We start from the raw sequence: 25336 nt of genomic DNA on the forward strand, positions 1-25336 counted from the left end.
CACTGGCCTGGGAAGTTTTTTGTCTCCTGGGCCTTTTCCCCGCACTGGCCAGGTGAGTGGCAGCACAGGGCAGAGGCTGGGAGTGGGGGGCTCCCCTGCCCCCACCAGGGGACTGACAGCCCTAGCACAGAAGCCTTGCCCCCAGTTATCTCCTAGCACTGGAATTCAGCGGTTGGCTACATCCAGATATGGAGGCTGCCTTATCTCACCGTGGCTAGCAGCTGTTGTCTAATCCCGTTTTGTATTTATGGCTGGCACTACATCCAGTGGCAGCCCCTCCCACTATTTAATTACCCTTTGAGTAAAGAAATCCTTCCTTTTGTCCATCCAGCTTCTGGAGGCATTGCAGTTTAGATTTCCCACCTCATGAGTCAAAAGCACATTGCGCCTGTGTGCTGTGTACACCTCACAATCAACAGATGTGATTCTCTTTACTTTGTAGTTGCAATCATCGTCACACTTTTTAAAAAACAGCAAACTAAACAACGGTAAAGGCAAACGACAGGCCTTCTTAGCTAAAGTGGGATTTGGGAGGACATGGGTGACTGCTGTCTCAGTAGCTGACTTAGGTTGGGCCATTCCCCCCCCCCACTCCTTTTCTTTTGTCTTTTGTTCTTTTAATGTTTGTTGGTGTGCATGAGAATGTGTGTGTGTCATTGCCATAGCGTCATCTAGCTACTGTGTGAGCAACAATCAGAGAGAATTTATATACATAAAGCCCACACTTTGTTCTGACTTTTCCTTAAAAGATTTACAAATTAAAAGCTTTCATAAATGTAAGCTTCAAAAAGCACCAAGCTATGCATGTGTTTTTGGGATGCGTGCGTGCGTGTGTTCTGGAGGGGGGAGCGATCACCACTGCATGTCACAGGCCTTGATTTACTCGTCTGGATGTTGTTTTAAGGAAAGTTTTTAGAACATTTGAAAGCTTTAAGACACTGTGTAGGGAGGATTGCTGATGTTTTATGTCTCTTTCGCATGGATCTTTACTGTGAACTGTTTTTTGTGGGGTGGGGGGAAGCTGACTGGATTCAATCAACACCACACTGGAATTGATGATAAAACCAACAGTTCAAAAAACAAACAAACACAAAACTGTAACTTTTGTAAATCTTTCTGCTGCTATCTGTAGTTAGACTTCTATGTATAAATTCTATGGATGCCATGTTTTCTTCTGTGAAAAATGTGATCACTGTTAGTCAAAAATTCCAAATGAATTAAGGTTGCTTTTTTCCACTCTCTTTAATTTACCCTTTGTTTCTTATCAGAGTGTCTGACTTTAATAAAAAAAAATACTCTCCCCCCATCCCTGCTGACACTTCTTTCCTTAAGACTGTATCTGGTATCGTTCTTTAACAAACTATCGTATTGCTTGGTATTCTCAGGGTGAGATGTCTGTTCTCAAATTTGAAGCCTCTGTAGAATTCAGCAACTCTGGGCACAGAATGGGGGCATTATACAATTCACACACAGTACAAATTGTGTCCTAGACACGCCGAGCTAGGAATTGACAGTGCGCAGTCCACAGCAGAGCAACACCCTTCTAAGTCCACTGAAGTCAATGGGCTTAAGAGGATGATATCCTGCTTAGGAGTGTGCTGTTCATTCCCAGGTGTGCAGGACCCTGACCCAGATCATGACCAAAGCATGTGAGGAAAAGCCCCACCCCACCCCCGGTACTATTTTGCAGGTGTGAAAGAGCCCAGGGGAGCTGATCTTTGCCCACTGGGGAAACTTCCATGTACTGATGGTGAGACATCCATTTTCCCAATGGGGCAAAAAGCAGACTCCCTAGAGCTATTCCAGTTCGGGTCAACTGCATGAAGGGAAGGCTGAAGCCCCTTCTCATGTGCTGCAGTACCAGTCCAAATCAGGCCTGTTAACACCCGAAAGTTGAGTTCCCAGCACGGAACTGCAGGCACACATCTGACTCAAAATTCTCATGCTTGTGCCTGCCACATGGACTTTGTAATGTATAAACTGGCCCCTCCTTTCACTGGCTAGTTTATATATTACAATGTATAACGATTAAACGGGGGATTCGGCAGTGGATTCAGCATGAAGGCTTTTCACTGGATTATGCTTTCAGAAAAATACCTTTTTATGTCAGATGATTTCAGTCATCCAGGAAAGAAATACAATGACACATTTCAAACGATGGCATGTATCAATAACTTAGAAAGCACTAAAAAAACAGCAGCAAAGAAATCTGTTCTCTGAGTAAACCAGTTTATTTCCAATATATATAGAACTGTAATTCTGAGGCTATTCTGAAAGTAGAGTCTGGCTTTCTTCGGCTGACCGTATACATATTAAACATTGTATAACAGACTGAAGGGGAGGAAAGACAAACCATGCAGGCTGGAGAGTTTCTTTTCTTTAAAAAAAATCAACACTGTTGCATAACTTTAGTTTTTTAAAGGAGCAAAAAAAAAAAACCTTTAAAAAAACCCTTATAAACTCTTATCATATGTTACACATTTAAACTCTATTTACAAAATAAAGTGAAAAAGAACATTTTTACAGAAAATATTTGCATAAAAGTATCAGAACAATGCATAACTGTATAGTAGAATAGTTTCGTTCAGTTTTCGTTCCACACCTTGACACGCCCCACCCACTCCTGTTCAAGGCCCCAATGGAATGGCTGTAAAATTTGCATCCCGTGTAGAGAACGGGCCGTTGGTTTGTTTCCGGCCAATTTGATGGTCACACAAATTGTAGACCATTTTCAGACATTTTAAAGTCTCAGAAGACTCTGCTTGTCTTATGTCCCCCGTTCATGTTAACAGTTTCCTAACACTTTTTGCCCTAATAAAATTGTAACAGGCTGAAATCCTGTGGAATCCATTAATGTATGAGTTAGTTTCCCTTCAAAGGGCAGAAAAGGTTCTGAAAATCTGACGAGGTTTAGGTCTCTGTAACCTTTTGAGTATCATAGAACTATTCATTGAGCAGATGTAACAGAGAAGGTACTTGATAAATCTGCACATGACTTTATATGTAAAGGGTATTATTTTTATTCACTTGGCATTTCCTAGCTTCTGAGACAAACATCTCACAACTGCTGCTTGACCAGGACATGTTGATGGGTTAGGGGAAAAACCCTTTGCCCAGCTATTTCAAAGGGAGCTATAATTTCTTAATCAGAGACCATCCAACAAAAACTAACACTTTGGATTCTACAGGATTCTGGTTGCAAATGTAAACCTGCCACTCCTGGGCACACCACATAGGAGTGCTGCCTCCTTTAGGACAAAATTTGGGTATCTCCTTGGAACAGTCAACTGTTGAATTCGGTGGGGAGGGCGTAGTGGCATTTTAGCGGCTTTTAGATTCCAGCTGGTCCCCTCTGTGCTGACCGCACCTGTTTTTGGTAACAATAAGCAATCCCCAGAGGTGGATGATGTGCACATGTGCACATCATTCTGAATCTCACTGCTTTCTGAACTTTGAAGCCTACATCTGAAGACTACAGAACATCTGAATACATAAGGTCATGAAAGCTTCTGCTAGAATAACCTTAGTTTTAGATGTGGCACTTGAATTCTTTTTAATGTTACTACAACAGATGAACCCTCTTGAAATTATGGAGTCATCAGTTTCTGAACATTAAAAGATATCAAGCATGGAAAACCTGACAAGGCAAATATTCAGGGCCCTTTTCCCAATGGAAGTGGCAGAATCCATGGCAGAATCCTTTTCTTTTGTATTTATCAACACGGCACCTTTTCAGAAGCAATTAAAATAGTGATGCTTGCCAAGTCATCTGCCTCTTCTGGATCCTCTCAAGGAAAGGTTGCAAAGAACAGAATTGAAATATTAATGCTTACATCTGCAAGAATGTTACTTGGCCCAGAATTTGCACTTTTACTATCTTTACAGAGTAGATTTAATCACACGCAAGCAAGCATGTGTACATGTGAGTTCCCATCTGAACATGTGTTGACTTGCAAGTTGTCCTGGTAAACACTGTGCTCAGATCAACACTGGGAAATATGTGTGGCTTTTTAGCTGCAACAGCTTCCTGTAGTCAATGACCCATGAACATGCATGTATGAGCTAGCCCACACCAAGACTCCTGAAAGCATGTGGGCAGTGTCGGATGATGGTTTCTTGTGGGTTTTAGAGAGGAGCAGGCCTTCTAGTGGTTGGAAATTGGGCTCTAGGGTCATATGAGCATAAGAAACCTGCTGGATCAGACCAGTGATCCATCTAGTGCAGCTTCCTGTCTCATCCAGTGTGCAACCTGTTGCCCCTGAGGGCCAACAGACAGGGCATGGAGGCCAAAGCCCTTCATTTGAACTCAATATAAAAGCCGTATGTACTTGAGGATGCCATCAGAGATGAGGCTCACGCAAAATTGCTTTGGACAGAGAACTACCAATATGAAAGTAAAGTTTCCCTGTCATTCTGCCGTGTTGCACACTACAACAGTGTTCACATGCTACAGATCGGGCAGAATCCTGTTTTTCTAGCCTGTGTCTAGGAGCACATGAGAGTCTTGAAAAAAGAGAGATGACAGCTGATGGGAGGGCTTTAATGTCCAGAAACTGAAACTCATCGCTAGATTCCTTTCTCTCAAAAATGTGGGAGATTGAGGGAGACTCTACTCTGGCATGCGAACGAGTGGCCTTTTGGTTTATTTCCTTCTGTCTGGCACAATGAGGAAGCCAGGAAGGGGGAAGACACTGTTTAAAAACGAACTGTAGCACCATGAACCACCAAACAAAATATTTCTTTTTCTAAATGTGTGAACTTTGGAGAACAACTGCATAGCACAAGGTGGTGTGATTTGGTTGTTGCCGGCATTGCTGGAAAAAAAGAATCCTGACAAAGAGCGCACACAGTTCTTGGGGGAGGGGGGTTCTCAGTGCAAAGGCTCTTACAATGTGTCTACATGGGGCCGTGGAGCAAGAGGGAATCAAAAATGCTTGCCTGCTGTCTATCAAACACCCACGCACAAACACATACAACCCAGACAAACCCCAAAGTGCCAATCACTTGTCTCTACATCATGGGTTGAGCAAAGGTGGGGCAGTCCATGGGAAAATTTACACTCCTTGGGCCTTACTGGTTTTGTCACACATTCACTTTTAGCACCAAAAAAGTTGCAGGGAGCTTACAGGGAGCTTACAAGGGCAGAATTTGCATAACCATGTTATTCTCTACTCCAAATTTCACACACCTGAAGTGGAATGCAGAGCACTGGAGGATGTCTGCGGTGCACCTCCCAAAGCCACTGCATAAGCCATGGTTTGCACAAAGACTATGAGATCAGGAGCCGAGAGCCTGTTCTGTCACAAATAGTTTTGCCTCCAAGCAGCTGAATGGAAAGTGGAGCTTCAAAATGGCTGCAGGCCCTTAAGGAGCAGAGGGAGAGAGAGCACGTGTTTTAGTTAAGGCTTCAGTCAACTCTGAAGTGGGCCAGGTAGACTGGAAGAGTGAAACCAAAGGAACACACCCAGATTTTATACAAGAGTTTGCCAAGAAGAAAACATCACAGAGAGCAGAATGAAATATGGGACTGTGGAAGGATAGACGTTTTAATCTGTTGCAGCAAACACCACTAAGAATCCTGTGGCATCCTAAAGACTAACAGGTTTATTGTGACATAAGCTCTTATAATAGGGCCAATAAATCTGCTAGGTTTTAAGGTGACATAGGCCTCTGAGGTTTTTAGGGGAGGAGGGATGGATGATATCAGTCAAACAGGAATAGAACAGTCAGGTAAAAGCCATGTGCCTTGGGTGAGGGCATTTGCTACAGTTTTGTGGGTTTGGGTTGGAGAGATCCCATGGCAGAGATCATGCCATGGGACTTGTGCACATATGCCATAAAACTGAAGAGGATGGTAGCTGAGGTCACCATCAGTGGAGGAACCTTGCAGAGGCTTAGATAAGGTAGGTGAGGAATCTAATGAAAAGCTTCCCCTTCTAATAATCTTAGGGGAAGTCAGTGTGTATCACTGGGTGTTCTATGGAACCTCTCAATATTAAGATCACTGGCTGCAGTTTGGATATTATTAGAAGGCGGGGGTGCGGGGGTGGGGGGAGAAAACCAGCAGCACCATAGAGGGGAGCTCTGAGGCCGAACACAGTGCAAGTGGTCAGCAACCGAGTTTCATCATATGAACACACCAGTGTGAATCCAATAGCATGCCTGCTCTAGTTTCCCTAGCAGTCTCTCCTCAAGACCCACACTGGATGAGTTCCCTGTTTGGAGCGCCCAGTGATTTTTTTTTCTTTTTTCCCAACCTGAAACAGATCTGGAGAGCCACTGTTTGCTCCATTAGGCTAAAACTTACAGGTACACCCAAGTTTAACCCAACAGTGCAAACATCAGCTCCCCAAAACTGTTTTAAGCTGACAAATAATGCAAGAAGCAGATAGTTTGAAATCCAGCCCATCTCCTAAGAGGTGAGGTTCTGTACCAAATCAGCTTCCCTCTAGTCCAGCACCTAAGACAAATTAAGTTTTTAACAAAATCATTGGGTGCTCCAAACAGAATTCCAAGCCCACCTCTCACTTGGGCTTCAGTTAAGCACAGATGAAGTTGAATTATACGGAGTCAGACCACTGGTATATAGAGGTCAGTATTGTCTACTCAAACTGGCAGCAGCTCTCTAGGGTTTGGGATCGATGTCTTTCATATCACCTATTACTAGAACCTTTTAGCTGGAGATGCTGAGGATTGAACCTGCAACCCTCTGCATGCAGGGACATTAATGGGGCAATGTAGTTTGGTGGAAAAGAGGCAAAGTTGGAAATTATGAGACGTTGTTGGGTAACTTGGAACATTTCTGGCTTCTGTTTCCCTTCTCTTCCCAAAAGCCATTTATGGATTTAAAGTGGAAATGGGGGAGTTAATCACGTCATCACTCAAATGCCCAGTGTCGAAACTCAGATAAAACTTTCCTGCCAGCTGCCTCTCTGTTCCTGCCGAACCTACGTCAGCTTCCACTCTGGAAGAAAGAGGGATGGGGGAGGGTGAATAAATAAGTCACATGTCACAAAGTAAGAGTGCCATTAAATTAATACCATGGGAAGGACACCAGAAAGCAAGGGGAGGTGTGAAGAGACTTTTTCCTCCACTGAAGTTTGAGGTATTAAAAAAAGTCCAGGCAGAGGTCACCAGTGGGAGCTCCAGGGGAAGGCTGTATCCATGGTTGCCCCATTCATCCTCGTGCTGGAGTCAGGGCTCCTGGCACGGCCAGACCCTTCTCAGCCTTCCAGCAACAGCTTCCACAGGGAACTACCTAGAGACATTGGTGGAAGCGCAAGGAAGCAGTACGCCGGGGAGCCGAGCGCCCCTCCGAGCTGCTCTTCCGGTGCTGTTGGTCACCATCCCCCTGCTGAACGGGAGCTGCCACATTTCCCAGTGTAGACGAGGAAGGCCGAGCTTTTGTCGACTCCAGGCTGCTTAGTCCAGAGTCCTTGTTGTCCCTCAGGGGATCTCTGCTTGATGAATCAAGCAGGCAGGCGCCAGGAACCCCCAATACATGCTGTTCCCTCCACTCATACTTGAGGTCTTTGAGGCCACCAGGCACCACCACGGTGTGGCGCCTCCAGCTGTTCTTCTTGCGCCGTGTTTCAGGCGGGTGTGGCTTGCGCAGGTGCACCACTGGCATGTCATCTGTTGAGCCACGCAGGCGGAGACGCAGCTGTTCTGTGAGGGAAGGCCGGACATGGATCTCCGTGGCCTCCATGGGCTGCAGAGATTCTTGACTGCCTGGTGAACTGGAGCTTGGGACTTCAGTGCTGCTCTTGGAGGAACCCTCGCTGTTGCGGCAGGGCCGGGAAAGTTTCCGCCGTGCCAAGGTGTCACACTGCATGAGGTGGTGGGAGCTGAAGGAGGCCCGGTTGTGAGGCGCTTTGTCAGGGGGAGTAGTCCCGCCTTCCCCCGCCATCACTACCCTGCCCTGTACCAGCATCCCAGCCTGTCCTGGCCCAAAGCCATTCTCGGTGTCTGTCTCCACATGGCTGAATTCACTCCGCTCATCGTCTGCCTCATCCCCACGGCTCTCTGTAACTGACTGCACCTCAGAGCACACACTGCGGTCAATGGTGGAAAGGGTGGAGTAACCTGATACGATGGAGCGGGCATCCGGACTGCTGCGGGGCACTGCCCCCTTCCTCTCTTCCGACTCTGCTTCCAATTTGGCAGTGAACTCTGCTGCGCTCTGTGCATCGGGGATGGAAAATCTGCCCCTGCTGCTCTGTAGTCTCTCGGCCTCTCTGAGCTCCTCCTTGGCCTCCTCCTCCTCAGCTCCCTGCATGGACGGCTTGGCTGCCGACTCGTGCTCCGAATCGTCGTCAGTGCTGCTCCCGAAACGCTTGGCCTCTCTCCGCTTCTTCCTCTTGTGGGCAACGGCTGAGATGAAGGAGATGGCAAGCATCTCCTTGTGGCAGTGCTCTTTCCGTGAGCTCCACGAAGTCTGCCGCCAAAAAAAAGCGAGGAGGGGAATCAGTCAAGAAAAGGAAGGCACCAATGGAAACTGGTCACATTGCCTTGTTTAAACATTTCCTCGTTAACCTTGAGAAACCAAACTCTGTGATCTTTTTACACTTCCAAGGGACAAAATGGGAGATTAGCTACCCTATAACTGCTTTTTATGTTAACTATCAGTATACTAGCAAATAAATGCCTTTCCTGGCCTTTTGAAAGTGTATTTACAGGTAAGAGGCTTTTTATTATTATTATTATTATTATTATTATTATTATTATTATTATTATTATTATTATTATTATTATTATTATTATTATTATAACCCTCTTTTGTGAATGTGAGCAAAGAACCAGGGGCTAGTAGAAGTTCTAAAATGAACAAGTCCAAAACATTCACACTCATGTCTTTATGGCATCACCAGCTAGAACGAACTGAATAAAGACCGCAGCCTTTGTTTTAAAAGAAACCAGCCTCTGAGGCACTGCTCTGGATAAAATGGTCAGGTCACTAACAGCAGGATCACTAAACATCAGTAAACAAACCTCACAATGAGTGGAGTGCAAAAATGAATGGGAAGATATACGAACTAGGCAAGTGTGATAGGGACCGTGGACTTTACTGCTGTGTATACTATATACTGCCTGTTGCAGTACTAAGTGATTTTGACATTGTTTAACATGCTCCATTTCAGCTGTTTCAGGTTTCTGCAATCCTAATTGCTTATTAGATGTCCCACTCTGTAGATTGCATTGATTTACACTGTGTAATTTGCCTTGTGTCTCAGTGAGAAAGGCAGACTATAAATAACAGAAATAAATAACTCAGGAAACTGTCAGCAATAACCAGTAGTGTACGTATTCTAAAAATTAAAATGCTGCCCCTGGACAATCTGGGTTGGATCCCACAGAACATTTCTAGCAAAACAAGTGGAGCAACAATGTCTCCTTCATGCTGTTCCTGGGGGTCCCCAAGATCAGTATTTTTAGGATTATTTTGGCCTACAGTGGAAGATGGGCAAGCAAGAATGGCCTGTTCAGTTGGCAGAAATGCCTTCTGTTAGTGGTGATTCACTGTACAAATCAAGCTTCTAAATTTCACATCAAAAAAAGCAGAATTCTGCAACATGAAAATTCAACACCTTTGCCTAACTACTTCTGCATAATTTACTTGGCCATCTTTGTTCTTTTGCATAATTTTATTCTGGTTTTGCCAATACTGTGCCCCCCACCTCCACTGACAACATTCTTCAGCCGCTTCTCTATCTTCTAAGATTTCGGTGGCAGACATTGCTTTACAAGTTTCAGGTATATTTCTTAGCAGCCATAAGCACCAGAAACTTTTCTGAAAACAAAAAGTTCTGCAACCACTACCATTTACTGCACCACGCAAAACTACCTGGTGGTGGATTTAAACAGGAGCAGGGATAGCATACTGGGCAAAGGCAAGGATCTCTGCAGATGCTAACAGATAACGGTGGGGTAAATCACTCAGTCTGCATTGGCCCTGACTCTGACTGGCAGCATCTCTGCAGGATTGCAAGCAGGGATCCTTCACATCACCTCCTACCTGATCCTTTTAAGTGGCGGTGCCAGGGACTGAACAAGGGACCTTCTGCATGCAAAGCAGCCACTCTCCCACTGAACTATGGCTCCTCCTCCAAACACTCTTGGGCATCTGCGTAGTGAGAGACTGCAAGCGCTAAGGAGTGCAAACTATCTTCCTCTGGCTTTGGGGAGGCAACATTGGAAGGTTCCTGTGCTCCTCCCTCCCATCCTCCCCCCCCCAACCTCTCACCATAATGGTCTGCAGGAGGGCCCCTTACCTTTGATTTAGCTGAGCCACCATTGGTCGAATCTGTAAAGATTGCCCAAAAAGGAAAAAAAAAGAGTACTGATTAGAGGCAAGACATGGGTAGCAAGCAGCAGGTTTGCATAGCTGTCCCAGGAGAAGACGCTGATGAGGACAATGTAGTACAGTGTCCTCTTGTTAAATTTTATTTGGTTTCTTAGAGCCTCATGCTCTTACATCAGCACTTTGGAGGGAATGCTCAAAAAAGGCTATGTGAGAGACTGCAAACTTTTCCCAGTGCTGCCTGCTCTCTGTCCCCCTGGGCAGGCTGTGCTTCTCAAACCTTCTAAAATTATAGACATATAAACCTAAGAGTGGGTCCTAAGGTGCTGTTCTGTCAATGCAGCAGAAACTCTTCTGATGGAATGTCCTTTCCATCTGAGGAGGAGGGAAGGGAGATTTTGGCTGATTCCTCCCTTCTGCAAACTCCCAGTTTACTCCATGCAATATTTTGGGAGGGTTTCACTGACCCAAAACAGCACAATTGGGGTGGGAGGGATACAAAGCTGCAGTGAAGGGGGCTGGTGGAAAAATTGCTTTCCTCTAGTGTGACTCTGCTTGTGCTGCTCAGGATCCAACTTGTCCTTGGGAAAAGGTACTGGGTACATCTCTATAGATCTTGTCCAACTCTCTCTTACACATGCAACTCACAGCTAGGGTTGCTTTCTGTGGGTTGGGAAACAGCTGGAAATTTGGGGATGGAGCCTGAGGAGGCTGGGGTTTGGGGAGGGGCCTCAGCAGGGTCTACTGCAATGGAGTCCACTCGCCAAAGCAGCCATTTTCTCCAGGGTAACTGATTTTTATGGTCTGGGGATCAGTTGTAATTCCAGAAGAACTCCAGGTCCTACCTGGAGTTTGGCAAGTCCATGCACAATCTAATTTTCCTTTCGACAACCCCTTTAGGATCACTACTTGTACTTTGAACAATCCTAAGCTTTCTGGTCCTCTTGCCAACAAGACATGCAAGATTTATGCGCCATGCAATGCCTCTCTGTTCCTGAGGAAAAGCATCTCAAACACTGCATTAAAATAATGGATAGGGAATCCCAGATTCAGAGGCTCTTTCGATGGATATTTAGCTAAGGTAATTTCCCCCTCCTCAGCCGAATAATGCAGATGTAGCATTTGATTGTTGGCTAGGGGAGGGGGAAGAGAATCTTATATGAATGAAGGGACTGTTTAGAACATTGCAGCTCTGATCAAAATGCTTTATAAATGAAGATGGTTGCAAAATGTTGAGATACAAAGTATTTTTTAAGTAAGTTTGGGGGGGTCTCTCTCATTAAAGAGTTCAAAGAAAGGACGGTCCGTCTGTCGGGTTCACAAATACACCTCTTGGGATTGTAATAAATGGTTGAAATCAGAATAAATATATATCTAATTTCCAACATGGCCCCATCTGTGGATACTTAAAATCCAGAGACTGGGGCCATGAACTGACAAGAGAGATCTTTCTATAAAACTGAGAAAAGACCCAGGTTTGCAGAAAAATCTGAAATCTTTTCTTAAAAAGTACAGGGGGGTGGGGTTTAAATGACAGAAGCAGAACCTGCAGCTTCAAGAAACAAATGCCCTCAGTGGTCATCATTACTAGGCAACTGCTACAGTATTACCAGTGTTCAAGTGCTGGTTTGTCAGTAAAAAGGCTGGGGGAGGGGCAGGACCCTTTCTATGGCTACTTTTGGCCTTTGAGGGAGAACCCATTGAGGTCAGGCCTGCCAACAACTCCCAGATGACCTGCTACCACTCAGCCTACATACCTCACCCAGGCCCAGCTGCTTGCAACTGCTCAACAGCAGCCACCCCACTAAAGTCAGCACAATGTAGTAGTCAGAGAGTTTCAAATTAGGATCTGGAAGACTCGGGTTCGACATGGAAACTCACTTAGGACCCTTGGGCCAGTCATCTACTCTCAGTCTAACCTACCTCAGAGGGTTGTTGTGGGGATAAAATGGAGGAGAGGAGGAGGATGTAAGCTGTTTTGGGTCCCCATTGGGGAAGAAAGGTGGGGTATAAATGAAATAAATAATAAATATAGCTGAGGATGGGGAGGGCAGATAAAAAAGTTGGTTGGTGAATAGGTGGGAAGGAAGCAGAAAAAAGGGAGACGCTATGAGGCTTTCAGGGAATAGAAAAAGGAAATACTAAGGGAGGGGAAAATGAAATGCCCCATACAAGTCCTTGCAGGATCCCCACTTGTCACTGTATAAAAGTGGAGAACTATGAGGGCTACTCCAAACTCTGTGGAGACGTATGAGATTAAAAAGTGCAATAAACAAACTAAATGAAATTTAATACCCTGATGACAACCAAAAGAAAGGGGGAAAGAGAAACCGGGAAAAAGAAAGTTATTGAGCCTCCCTGAATGGACAGAGCATCGTGAAAGAGAAAATAGGGAGTCTGTGACGATGACGACCCTTTCCACCTGCTGTCACATTTTCGCTCACATGATACAAACAACAATTTTACCAGAAGAGCCAATGGAACACAGCTGAATGAAATTTGATGAATGATGTAGATCTACTAGATAAAAGGGCAACAAAAGGAAGATGAACAGAAAACATGCAGGGGATGGAATTCCCATCTGGAGGAATGAGCATTAAGCCAGGTTTGCTCTGTGACCTGCCCGGAGCCAATACAATCTGCAGTCATCCATACAGAGCCGTTCTACCAGGAGATCTTTCTGCTGCCTCCCTGGGACTGCAAAGACAGGGAGAATGTGAAATACCTTGCAGGTGATAATGTCTGGTCAATGAGCTGCGTGTAAGGACATAAGAAATGGTAGTTTGTCCAGTACAATTTCCTACTTCACACAGCAGCCAACCAGTTGCTCTTGAAGGGCCAACAAGCGGGGTGCCAAGGCCTTCCCCTGCCACTGCCACCCAAAACTAGGATTCAGAGGTTTGCTGCCTCTGGATGAAGAGGCTGAAGCCACATGAAGCTGCCTTATACCAAATGAAATCACCAGTCCATTAAGGTCAGTATTGTCTGCCAGGGCCTCAGGCATTTTGCATCACCGACAGCTTGATTCTTTGAATGGGAGATGCTGGGGATTTAAGCTGGAGCCTTCTTCATGCAAAGCAGATGCTCTATCACTGAGCCAATTCCCCCTCCCTCCAAAAGATTCCCTTTTGTCATCCTAGTTAGTAGCCATTGATGGACCTCTCCTCCACAAACTTGTCTTACCCCCTTTAAAGCCGTTCACATTAATAACTGTAACTATCCTCACCGGCAGTGAGTTCCAACGGTGCTGGCTTACTCTATGAACAGGAATTCCTTGCCTACAAAGAGCTTTACGGTGAGCTTAGGAGGGAGGGGTTAGAGCCAGTGATCACAGGAGTGAGGATGAAGGTGTCCACCGGACTTCCTCAACCTTTAGGTTATCCAACCCACCTCTATCCTTTAGGTATCTGACAAAGGGAACTTTGACTCTAGAAACCTTATCTCTCTGTTTCCCCTGGACTCAAATCCTTTATTGATTCTTAAATAGTGGAATGTTGATTACCACTGGTCTGTAACCTATCCAGTAAGAATGCTGAAGAGCAGCAGTGATTAGAGCAGTGTTAACTTCAGGGAGCCGCACCACAGAGACAAGATTATTTTTTGTCTTGGGGTAGTGAGATCTAGACCTGACCTGGATGGCTCAGGCTAGCTTGATCTCATCAGAGCTCCGAAGCTAAGTAAGGTCAGTGTTGGTTAGTACTTGGAGAGGAGACCATCTAAGCCAAGGCAGGCAATAACAAGCCACCTCTGTTAGTCTCTTGCCTTGAAAACCCCAGCAGGGATCCTCATAAGTCAGCTGCAACTTGATGGTACTTTACGCACACAGTGAGACGTAAGTCAGGGCGATGCAATCGTATCTGGGCATGTCTGCTTGAATTTTGACAAAACTAAAAGCCAGGCCAGGCGAATCCAGCAAAAAGCAAGCAGTGGCAAAGGGGGTGAGACTCAAGGCAGAGGTGGGCACTGGGGAACCCAAAAGAGGCACAAGCACAAGGTGACAGCAACAAAGTCAAATGACCAGGTGTTACTTCCATCTTTTATAGAAGTGGAGAGAAAAGCGGTACAGCACCAAGCAGGCTGTCTGTGCAACAGCATCCTCCCCACTCCCCAAATATGCCACAGCAACGTTAGTGACAATGAAACCACACAGACAAGATAATGGATGGCCCCCAAGGCCCACACCCTCCTAAGTCTTCCCCCGTGCCCCTGAGGAGTTAGTGGCTAGTGATTAAGAGAGAGGAATAGTGGAAAAGGCCACGCTAACTCTACAATGATTCTGTGCTTGTTTTAATCAGTTTATCATTGTATACCATGCTCTGTATTTTCAAAAGAGAAGCTTCATCCTTTTTTTTTTGTTAGTGTTTCCAAGTCACTTTAGTGGGATAAAAATTCAATAAATATGTTTTTTTTTAAAAACTCCCCATTTCAATGAGGTTCTGCATGAAAGTTACATATTGTTATGGTTGCCCGAAATAAGAATTCTCTACCTTTCTAATCCATTTAATTCAAAAGTGTCTGGTTTTGCTTTTTTAAAATTAATCTGGGGGTCTGCTCAATGGACACAGTTCAGTTTTAGCAACTGACCTTAATGGAGCACAGATCCATTTCAGAAGATCAGACCCACCCCAAAACGAGGAAGGCGGCCAACATTTTCACCCCTAAATGTTAACTGAAAAGAGCCACACCAGAGTCAAAACCACATCCACAGGTTCGCGTCATTATATGTGCCACAGGGTGCCAGTGGTCACTATGGACAGCCTGGTAAGGAACCTGAAAAACCACATCTCTTTGCCTTGCTTGCTGCAAATCTCTCGTAATCACTCAATGGAATTAGTGCATGAACACCAGAGCACAACCACACTGTACCAGCTCTAGAGCTCCGGTAGATCCGCTGAAGTAGGAAGGAGGAGAAAGATGGGGAAAGAGAAGGAAGGAAAGAAGAAGACAGCAAAAAAAGTTAAGGAAGTTCATAAAGTCCGAGAGGAAGAATCCACTTAACCAAACAACCCCCTCCCTCTATATGTACAGTAAGAAATGAAGCACAGGGAAAATCTTCCTCCCAGACCTATACACTGTAGTCTCTTCAATTGGCTGTTGCTCAGCATTTGTGCTACTATTATATTGGAAGAAGTGTGGGAGGAAGGGGTGGGGGTACATTTTCTTGCTAACAACTCAAGTGGCAAAGTTCGGATTGCCCCAGGGAAGCTCAGAAGAGTCATTCCAGGTGGCCGTCGCATGGATGGGGAACACTCTCTCTAACTGGAGAAGTGTCCAAACCTGGACATGTTTTGGATGAAGCAAGTCCTTTTTTTGTAGCCTACAGCATATGATAATGATGTGTACTCTAGGGGTAGGTGGGTTAACTTAGCCACAAACAACTAAGGAAAATTCACAAAGCTAACGAAAAGCCAAGGAAAATCAGAGCAGTAATGTAATGCATACATTATACCTGAGAGCAGGTGTACAGGCCACGAGAGGAAATAAGGATATAATGACTCTTTTGCAGCAACTCAGGGGGAGAACCCTCCCAGGCAGACAAAGCTCAGAAAAACAAGTGCGGACTCTGCATTGTGGGAATTCCATTGTTCCAATCCAGTCCTCCCTGCTTACCTGAAGCGTCCCCCGGTGCCACCGTCGTCCTCCTGATGTTGGGCAGAAGGTACTCGATATTCGGCACTGATTGGGCCTCCTGCTCATCTACAGGGGTCTGTGAAATAGGCACATGCGGTTAGGGTCAATGCAGTCACTAGCTCTGTAATACCCCTGGTTGCCCCTTGCTGTTCCAGACAGATGCAGCTGCAAGAGGAAGGTCTCAATAGTCCAGGACTGGGAACTTGGGAAAGCCCCATTAGTCTCAGTCCTTTCTGTCACAGGAAGACCAGCACTACATGTTGCAAAATCCTTGTGTTTGTTGAGTGACAGGCCAAGCGCTTTGAACCAGATTTTCAAGGGCAGTCTGGTGCCCCCCAGACGCGAGCACCCCTTTGCCCCTTGTGACTGGCAGCCTTCCTGTCTCTGCAAACCATCCCACGAATCCGCTATTGGCTCCGCTGCAAAATCGGCAGAGAGCCAAGCAAATAATGTGATTTCACAAACAGAGCCAATACTCGCTCCATGGGGCTTATTAAGCAGCAGAAAACGGCTTGGAGGGGGAAGGCTGCCACTGTCTCTACTGCCCACACATGCCGGTCATGCTGTTACAAACGAGCCCCTGGGGGCAGGTCTGCTCTCCTCAACAACAGCAAGAGTCAGCAACGCCGGCCAAGCACAACTAGTAGAGACTGTGTGTTGCCACCGAACAAATCCCTGCTGCCTGGGATATCACCGGTCCTGGCAAATGGGGCATTCTTTCCTTTGCACTGACTTACCGTTTCGCCTTTATCCTCCTTCTCACTGAAAAACCAGTCTGACTGCGGGGAGGAAAAGACAGACGGGAGAAGTCAAAACAGAGTTAAGGCTCTGGACAGCAAACCATCAGTCTAAACTTGGCATGGAAAATTCTACAGGTAAAGACAGAAGCAGCATTTTAAAAGCTAGTTGCTGGTCTCGGGCACCAGCCTAACTTCCTCCTGGCTTTGCAACTCGCATGATACAGGAACTTTCCATTATAAGATAAACACAGGAGTTAAGTTATCTGCCTTGCTGCTGAAAGGATCACCAAGATTAAATATACATGAAACACTTTGTATAAAGTATTATTATAAATAACAGCTTCTTCATAGCGTTTAATCTCAAACCACGGGCTCCTCCAGAGTTAATCTCAACACTGAATGAATACAAAAGGTCATATTTTCCTGTAATTTAACATCCTTCCCCTTTTATTATTTGCTAAGTTTATTGGTTTTCAACCATTACAGAAAACGTGCGACCATGCAGTTTAACAAAGCAAGAGCATTTCCCTTTACTCTTACCATTTCCTACCCCACAATAACCCCCCTCCTTGAGGAGGAAAAACGAAGCCGAAAGAGAGAGGAAGCAAAAAGGAGGAATCCAGCCAGTTCTTTAAAACCCAGTAGTACAGAGTATCACTGTGGAAATCGTTAGCACAGTGAGACCAGGTAATGTCAGAGGAGCCAAGAATATTCTAAGAAATGGCATCTATTCCTTGAAATGAAACTGCCTAATTTTTGCAGCCAGTATGAGAAGAGGTCCTGCTCTCAGGGACGGCTGGCAGCCTCTGCTGGATTGCTCAGCGACTATAACTGGCAGGTTGGTATTCTCCAACCTCCCAGCAGCTCCTGGAAAGATGTCAACCACATCAGCAGTAGAGCTATGTGAGGCCTGACTTCTCTGGTCCTTCAACATAGCCAAAGAGAGGGAAAAGAATGGTTTGTGTTTGCTGTGGCCTCATCTTCTTGTCTTAACATTTGCAGTTTTAAGTTTTTACTTTCTGTTTTGGATAGTTTTGTAAAATTCTGCAAACCACCTCAGGTGCCAATGTCAATAAAAAGTCTGGGTATACTACATTCTAAACATATTTTCTTTCCTCTGGAGGTGGTGTATTTGCAGTTTGTTTATTTCCAATGTAACCACTTTCAGTTCAGTGGAGCAGGGTTTTCTGCCCCCGGCCTTTTTTTGGTATCATTTTACAACATTTAGAAGCAGTCAAATCGTTGGGGACAAATTAATCACCAAGTCGACTAGGCATGCCTGTTAACTAAAGTATTATGGAAGGATATTACTGAAATGATCGAAGCTTTATCAAGTAGCTCATTACAGTTAGCTCCCTGGGGGGGCATTACAGGCTCACTGAAAAGATTTTCTAAGGAGATGAGAAAGAGGGAGAAGAAATTTCTTCTGGCACTCCCTTCAACGAGAGGTACAAACAACATCAGCCCTGTTCCAGGGCACTTTCTGTAACCACTCTAACATTCCAGAACTGGCTTCTCTTTAATGTATGGCCTGCCCCCCTTGTTGTATGTCTTCTTCTTCTTCTTCTTCTGGCTCTGTTTGAAACAGAGATGCTGAGGCCCCCCAAATGTTCTAATATGGTTTGCGGTAATTCCAACCCAAGACTTTTACCTGTGATCTACTGCACACTGCAGGATGCCCTGACTGTCATCTTGATGGTCTCCGAGGGGCAAAGGATGTGATACTTTGGGGCATAACTCAGGTTGAGGCTCCCTCACCTCACTTAGAGCCAAGCTACAAGTAATGAATTGCATTAGGACTGTACGTGAAGGGAGTTGCAATGTTAGCCGGGAAGCTGAGTTTTAAAAGAGATTGGAAGGCTTTGTCAATTTCCCCTCTCTACAAAGCCAGAGATGCTTCTCAGAGGGTTTGTTAATTTCCTCTTTGCCTCCAGAAGGCTCTGTCAGTTTCATCTCCCCTTCTAGGTGGTGAAGAGGAAATTAACAAACCCTCTGAAGAGCATCTCCCCAGCTCTGTATAGAGGAGAAATTGACAAAGCCTTCTGATCTCTTTTAAATCTCAGCTTCCCAGCTAACACTGCAACTCCCTTCACGTGCAGTCCTTGTGTAATTCATCATTTGTAGCTTGGCTCTTAAACTTACTTCCCCAAGCACTGCAGAGGCTGATTTGGATCAGGAGTGTGGCATCAGGGGAGGAAGGGCTCCAACCTCCTTCCACCCCACCCCACCATTTTCCTAAAAAGGCTCTAGACGGAAATGCCTTTCAACTCTTTATAAAGCCACAGTCCTGATTCAAACTGAGCCCTGTGGCACCCTGGGAAGTTAGTTTCCAGCAGCTTCCATGTGGTTGTTAAATAGCTGGATGCTTGGTTAAGATAAGAGTCAATCCTCATATCTCATATAATTTATTATATGGTTCTTACTCACACGTCTCATTAAATTCAGAAATGTTAAATTAAATATCTAAGCAATGGGAATGACTGCAAAAAGGACAGGGGGGCAAATTGGAACTTACAAAAATGTCTTCTCTGTCATATAACATCCCCCTCTACCTTTTCCTTTTGCAAGAATGTCACTGCAAAAACCCTCCCAACCCACATTCTTAATCTTTAGGACTGTATATCAACCCTTCCACCTGCTGCCTTCAAGAGCCCCATGTATCCCTGGCCCCTTACATGCTGTATGAGAGTCTCCACAATTTTGTAGCGGTCAGGCATGTGTGTGACCATATCGGTCATGTTGTCCTCTGATGTCCTGACAAGGGTAGGGCCAAAGACCAGTGCCAGGTTCCGGGGCTCCATCTGTCAAACAAAAGTATTGTGGGGAAGAGATTTTTTTAATAATAATTTAGCCACAGGGCCACAAGACTTGCCACCTGCCAACATCTCAACTTAGGATCGAAAATAAGTGGCTAATAATAACAAAAATAAAAAGAATAGCAGAGATAGTGTGGCACACTAGCTAACAGACTGAGCTTCAAATCTGGGAGTTTGGAGAGGGGCTGCTGAGGGAGAGATGGCTCTGAGGGGAGATGTAGATCTAATGTAACCCCAGGTACCAAAGGATCGGGCCTGCCCTACCCAACATCGAATTAGGGCATGAGGGAGACAGAGTAGGGGTTTCTGTTTTATTATTCCTTCCGCTCACTGTATATTTGCCTGTGTATAGTTAGAAGTTAAATAAATGAGTTTTGGAATTTATGAAGGAAGAACGTTCTTCTGTTCCACACAGTCCCCCAACCGCTTGGGCCCACTCGCAGAAGAGGGAGGTTAGGAGGCTGTCCCACCTAACCAGGACCCCATACAGGGACAGTGGTGGCAGCAACTACCCGGAGACAGGAGACAGCCCCTTCAGGTGCCTGGCCAGAGGCGAAAAGGGAGTAGAACACCTGCTTTGCATGCGGACAGTTCCTGGTTTAGTCTCCAGTATCTCTGGTCAAAAGAACGTGGTAGTAGGTGGTATGAAAAAAACCTCTCTACCGGAGAGACTCTGGAGAGCTGCTGCCAGTCAGAGAAAACTATAGCGACCCTGACAGGCCAATTGTTTGACTAAGTAGAAGGCAGCCTCATCTTCATGCATTCCTGATCTTTCAAAGAAGCATTTAAAAAAAAAATAATTTAAAAAAACACGTTTTCATCCATTGTTAGTGTTTTTTTACCGTGCGTTGTTCTGCTATTGCAAAAAGGTTAAAAAGCATACGTTTGAATAAAGTTTATTTCTTCCAGGATAAAAGGTTTTAAAATGTTTATTTATTTATGTATGTATAGCCCGCCTCCCAAACTGAGAAGGCGCATTACACAGTGCAAGTGAAACACAGTATCGTCAATAGCCAGGACATACAATAATTAACAAGAGTTAGGATGTTTTGTGAGCAGATACAACAGGAGTAGCAAAAAATCTGAAAACAAGCATAAAGCCAAGCACGGAGATTTATATAGACGATTTATACAACAGAGTGCTAAAGCACTCCAGTGCAAAATCACAACATTGAAAAATGTATTTTAAAACTTCTTCCTTGAAAAGAGACAAATTTTCTTATGATGGGTTTTTAAAAAATATCTTCTTCCATCAGTGCAACAGCAAAAGAGCTCCAGAGCTCAGTACAAATTAAAATTAGTAAACATTTTTAAAATTAAGTCTAAAGCTGTGAGTAGATGAGCCCACAGATTCAGCGGCAGCAACCTTTGAAAGCAAGTCTCCCATATCCAAACCCATCGCTGATTTTACTGCAGCACCCTAGAGATTACTGCAGCACCCTTAACATAATTTTAATTTAAATCGTGACCTCATATTACATATTTCCTGGGTGTCCAGGAAAACTTGAAAGACTGGACATTACCTTGTTTTTCTCAGAATGGTCTGCAATTGTCTTTAGATGTCCCACCAAAAACTTGAGCGTCTCATAATAATAGTCTGGTAAGTCCCGGATCTAGAGTTAGTGATGGAAAAAAGAACCTGTTTAAAAATCTGATCTTTTATGAGAGCTAGGAAGTTCCTCCTATCCCTCTCTGCTTCTGTAACTTTTTTCTTTTAAGATTCCTTGAAGCATTCTATCATTGCAAAATTATACCTTTCATGGGATCAAAAATCTGAAACAGAAATTATCAATGAATCACCCTTGGACAGATGCCAGAGGCAGATGCAGAGTTCTGTGAAACTCAGAAGACTGAAAACTCCTACATTGAATAGAGATACAACTGTACCTATTTTGTATTCAATACAAAGGGTAAATTGCAGAAGACCACGTAGAGGCTTGGTATTTGGATGGTCCCACATAGCCCTAAGGACAGCTCTGTTTGGGCCCAATGTGTCAATAGCTACCTACACACTGAAGGAGCATCTCATTTCTCGAAACAGCCTATACGGCAGGCTAGCAACACCTCACTTCTCATGCTTTCCCCTGGGGTACAGGGTAACATTTCCCCCCTCTCTCTTTGCACTACATCCACACCCATGAAATAACATTCTCTAGCCTCACATATTCAAAGGAAAGAGGTCTAATCATTGCCAGGCTCTTTCAGAGAGAGAGAGAAATGCTCTGCACTCTCTCTCCACCTCCAGAAACAGAACTAAAGATCTGCTCAGCACGCAAGGGAAGGACTTGAGCCATACTTGGCGGCAGCCACAGAAGAACCAAGCTGTGGCTCTGCAGCAAGACAGGAGGTCCTTTCTCAAGTCTGAACATTTACACTCTGTTAACAAACGCTCGCCCATTTTAATGGCTAGGTTTTTAAATTTTTAAATAAACGTGTCAATTTTAATTATTTTTATGATGTTTTGTGACTCTGACCCACCTTACTCTGTGGTCTGCTTCGAGCAGGTTCCCCAGACAGGTAGCAGCTACATTTTTTAAAGGTACGGAGCAAGGAGGGAAGGAGGAGGAGGAACATCTTTTGCTGCCCGTTTAACATCTTTGCTGAAGACTGGCTTTTCCCCCTTCTTGCTTTAATAAAGCTTGGTTATGGTGGGAGCAAAAGACCCTTTTTGGCCATTTGGCTTTTAGGCCCCTGGCTGCCAAACTTGTATCTTCAGATGAGCCAGCCAAGGAGATCAGAACTGGTCCAAACTGTCAAAGTTTTTTACTGCTTTACGAATAGAGGGTCGCAGCAGAAGGAAAAAAATGGCCCAGGGAAAGGGCCTCAGCGGTCTCCTCCCCAAAGGACAGGGGAAGGAAGAAATAGCCTGCCTCGCCAGCCCCGCAGGCTTGGTCAGGTATCTCTTCACCTGGCATCTCCTTCCCCATCTGGCATGGGGGCTCAGCTAGGCAACACACTTCTGTCCCCACCCCACATGGTGCTCGGGGCAGCTGCCACCCGCCCTGCATGGGGTTCAGACGGGTCCTCCGCTTGTGGCCAGTGATCGCAGTGGGAGGGGTACTCCAGGCCACTATTTGTTTATTATGACTTAGCATAGTTCTAAATACATTTAGGTATTTATAAATATTTATTTAGAATACTTTATTTTTTATTTGGAGGGAAGGCGTCAATGGTATTGCCAGATCTCAGAAGCTAAGCAGAGTCAGTACGTGGACGGGAGACCAGCAAGGAAGGCTCTACAGAGGAAAGCAAGGGCAAACCACCTCTGCTTCTCACTTGCCTTGAAAGCCCCTTGCTGGTGTAGCCATAGGCCAGTTGTGACTTGACAGCACTTCACACACACATACATTTATTATTTATTTCTAATATTTCAGCACACCGCAACTATAATGGCCAATCTACCCTGTCCCTATAAAAAAAATTTCTGTTGGAAGCTGCTTTGGGAAGACAAGGGAGGGTATAAATACCTAAAAAAAGAAAACCTGCTGTAGTGCTATTCTCTCCAAACTGTTGTATTTAATTTTTACTTGGAACAAGTCTGTGCCATCACTGCGGAAAGGAAGTGGCACATCTGTTCACAGCATGCGTAGAACAGATGTGTGTTGTTATCCTAAACTACTTGCTACATCAAGAAGGAAAAAGCAATTAACTCACAGGGCAGTTCCCCCTTCCCCAAACAGCATACCAGTTTGCGCAAGGTCTTCATCCTTTCGCTGGCATCCTCAATTCGGTTGGCTTCAATGAAGTCGTTGTATTTACCTGTTGAAAAAAAGCCAAACAATCCAGCTGTGATTGAGGATGCAGGCTCAGGTGGGGAAATTACCAAGTCACACACAGGAGCATAAAACAACAGCTTCCCCGTAGTTCGGGACGGGGATGCTGTAAGCTGTTTCGGTTCCCCAATGTTGAGAAATATGAGATAGAAATGTCTAAACAAATAAATAAATAGTGTAAAGCTGTTGGAGGAGATGGCCGATTCCTCCACAAGGAAGTGAGGTCCAAGTACAAGGTCACTCACAATGCCCGTGCCAGGTTAACACACAGCTGTAGTTTGTGACTGTTGGGGCCATTTCTATTCCCCAAACTAGACTGGCATGGGAAAACCCTTTGCTGTTAAGAATTTGGTGGTCTCCTCGTTGCCTGGAGCAGCTCACATGCAAGGTGATTTCTGTAGGATGAAAGGAATCGGAGACCTGTACCCACCCACTCCACTTAGCCAAGCCTGAAGCCTTCCTTCATCCTAACCAAAGTTCTTCCAATGGAAGGGACTCTTCAGACTTGCTGGAACAGAGTGATACGATACAAGCCAGGTATGTATAGGTTGACCTGAGGGAGCAGGGAATGTTAGAGACGTGTGGAATTCTTCTGCTGTACTGCATCTTTTTCACTGTTGTTGCTGTTGCTTTGGACTGGAAAGCTTCTGGCTCTTAGTTATATTTTTAATGCTGCCATCACCACCCTCATTTGAAAACAAATCGACATTTTCATCCCTATAATCCAATATTTAAAAAGGAACTGATCAGATTACAGGTATGAAAACGTCTATGTCACTATTAGCGTGTCTACTAGCACGCTCCACCTAAACATCACTGGTATTTAACTTGGCCATAGGTGGTTGCGGCAAGAATACTTCTAGGCAAAAGCTAGAAACAAGTGTATGTGCCAGGAATGAAATGTTGGGGAGAGCATGGAATGCTATGGGGATAGACAATAAATACTACATTAAAGCAAAATGGGAAAGACACATTTACAGCAGAGTTTATATAAACAATGACGGACTCCATTCATTTTTGGAATTCTTCTATGGAAGCAGTAAGGACTGTAGTTCTCTCCTCCCAGGGAGGGGCTATGGCTCAGTTGTAGAGAATCTATTTGGCATGTAGAAGGTCCTAGGTTCAATCCCCAGCATCTCCAGTGAAAAGGGACAAGAAACAGGTGACACGAAAGACCTCTACTTCAGAGCCTGGAGAGCGGCTGCCAGTCTTGAGTAGACAGTACTGATCACAACAGACCAATGGTCTGATCCAGTACAGGGCAGCCTTGTGTGTTCGAACTGAATTTTATTTATGACATGGTAATATGGGCTCACAAATAGGACAAAGAAAAGGAGAAGCAATTATGGATATGGCAAAAGAGTGAGCTTAATGAAGATATAACGAATAAAGGTTTAAATTATTGGTATAAAGATACTGAATAGCATATATTTATTAGCGAGTTTTTGAAAATCTCTTTATATTTTCTGTGTTTTAGATGAAATAATTTTAAAAATGATAATAAAGGCAAAAGGAATTTTCCTCCAACAGTGTTGAGAGAAGATGGGGTGGGGGAATGGTACAATGCAGCCACATCAGACAACAAAAGGATCAAAATTTGGGGGTCCAATAACACCATAAGCTTCCCACAGGGTCATCCTCAGAGCTCCCCAGTCATAGATCAACCAGACTTGCCAAGACTCCTTCACTGTCTCTCTCCCCTCCCTGCTGGAGATTTGGGGGTGGCGTCTGGGAAGGGACATAAATTTTTCCTAGACTCTATGGTATACCACAGAGTCCACCCTCTGAAGCTGCCATTTTCTCCAGGGGAAATGATCTTGGTAGTCTGGAGTCCTGTAGGCCCCACCTAGAGGTTGGTAACCCCATCCATCTCAGCACTGGCTAGACTCCAGGTTCACTGGCTACCTGTCTGCTTGGTTCTGGGAAAGCAGAGGATGGAGCATAAGCCATCCAAACTAACTGAAGGAAGGCACATAATCAAATATCCTCTCCCCCAGCCCACTATTTTGCCTTTTTCTGGCTGAATATGTGTGTATGTAGGGAGAGGGGCATTTCACCCTGTTGACTGCTAACGGA

The 25336-nt window shown here is 44.9% G+C and overlaps 1 protein-coding gene across 1 annotated transcript in view; it reads right to left on the reverse strand.

Moving 5' to 3' along the window:
* Positions 1-2212: 2212 nt before the first annotated feature.
* ARHGAP23 (Rho GTPase activating protein 23) overlaps positions 2213-25336 on the reverse strand; it is a 109789-nt gene continuing 86665 nt past the window's right edge. Inside the window, exons 18-24 of the mRNA XM_054993346.1 lie at positions 23173-23246; positions 21011-21100; positions 19347-19472; positions 16669-16710; positions 15911-16007; positions 10272-10303; positions 2213-8437 (exon numbers count right to left, since the gene is read on the reverse strand). Of these exons, the coding sequence (XP_054849321.1) occupies positions 7259-8437; positions 10272-10303; positions 15911-16007; positions 16669-16710; positions 19347-19472; positions 21011-21100; positions 23173-23246 (1640 nt within the window). The 3' untranslated portion in view covers positions 2213-7258. The remainder of the gene's footprint in view (positions 8438-10271; positions 10304-15910; positions 16008-16668; positions 16711-19346; positions 19473-21010; positions 21101-23172; positions 23247-25336) is intronic.

Source organism: Eublepharis macularius, chromosome 12, assembly GCF_028583425.1.
Source record: "Eublepharis macularius isolate TG4126 chromosome 12, MPM_Emac_v1.0, whole genome shotgun sequence".
Lineage (NCBI taxonomy): Eukaryota > Metazoa > Chordata > Lepidosauria > Squamata > Eublepharidae > Eublepharis > Eublepharis macularius.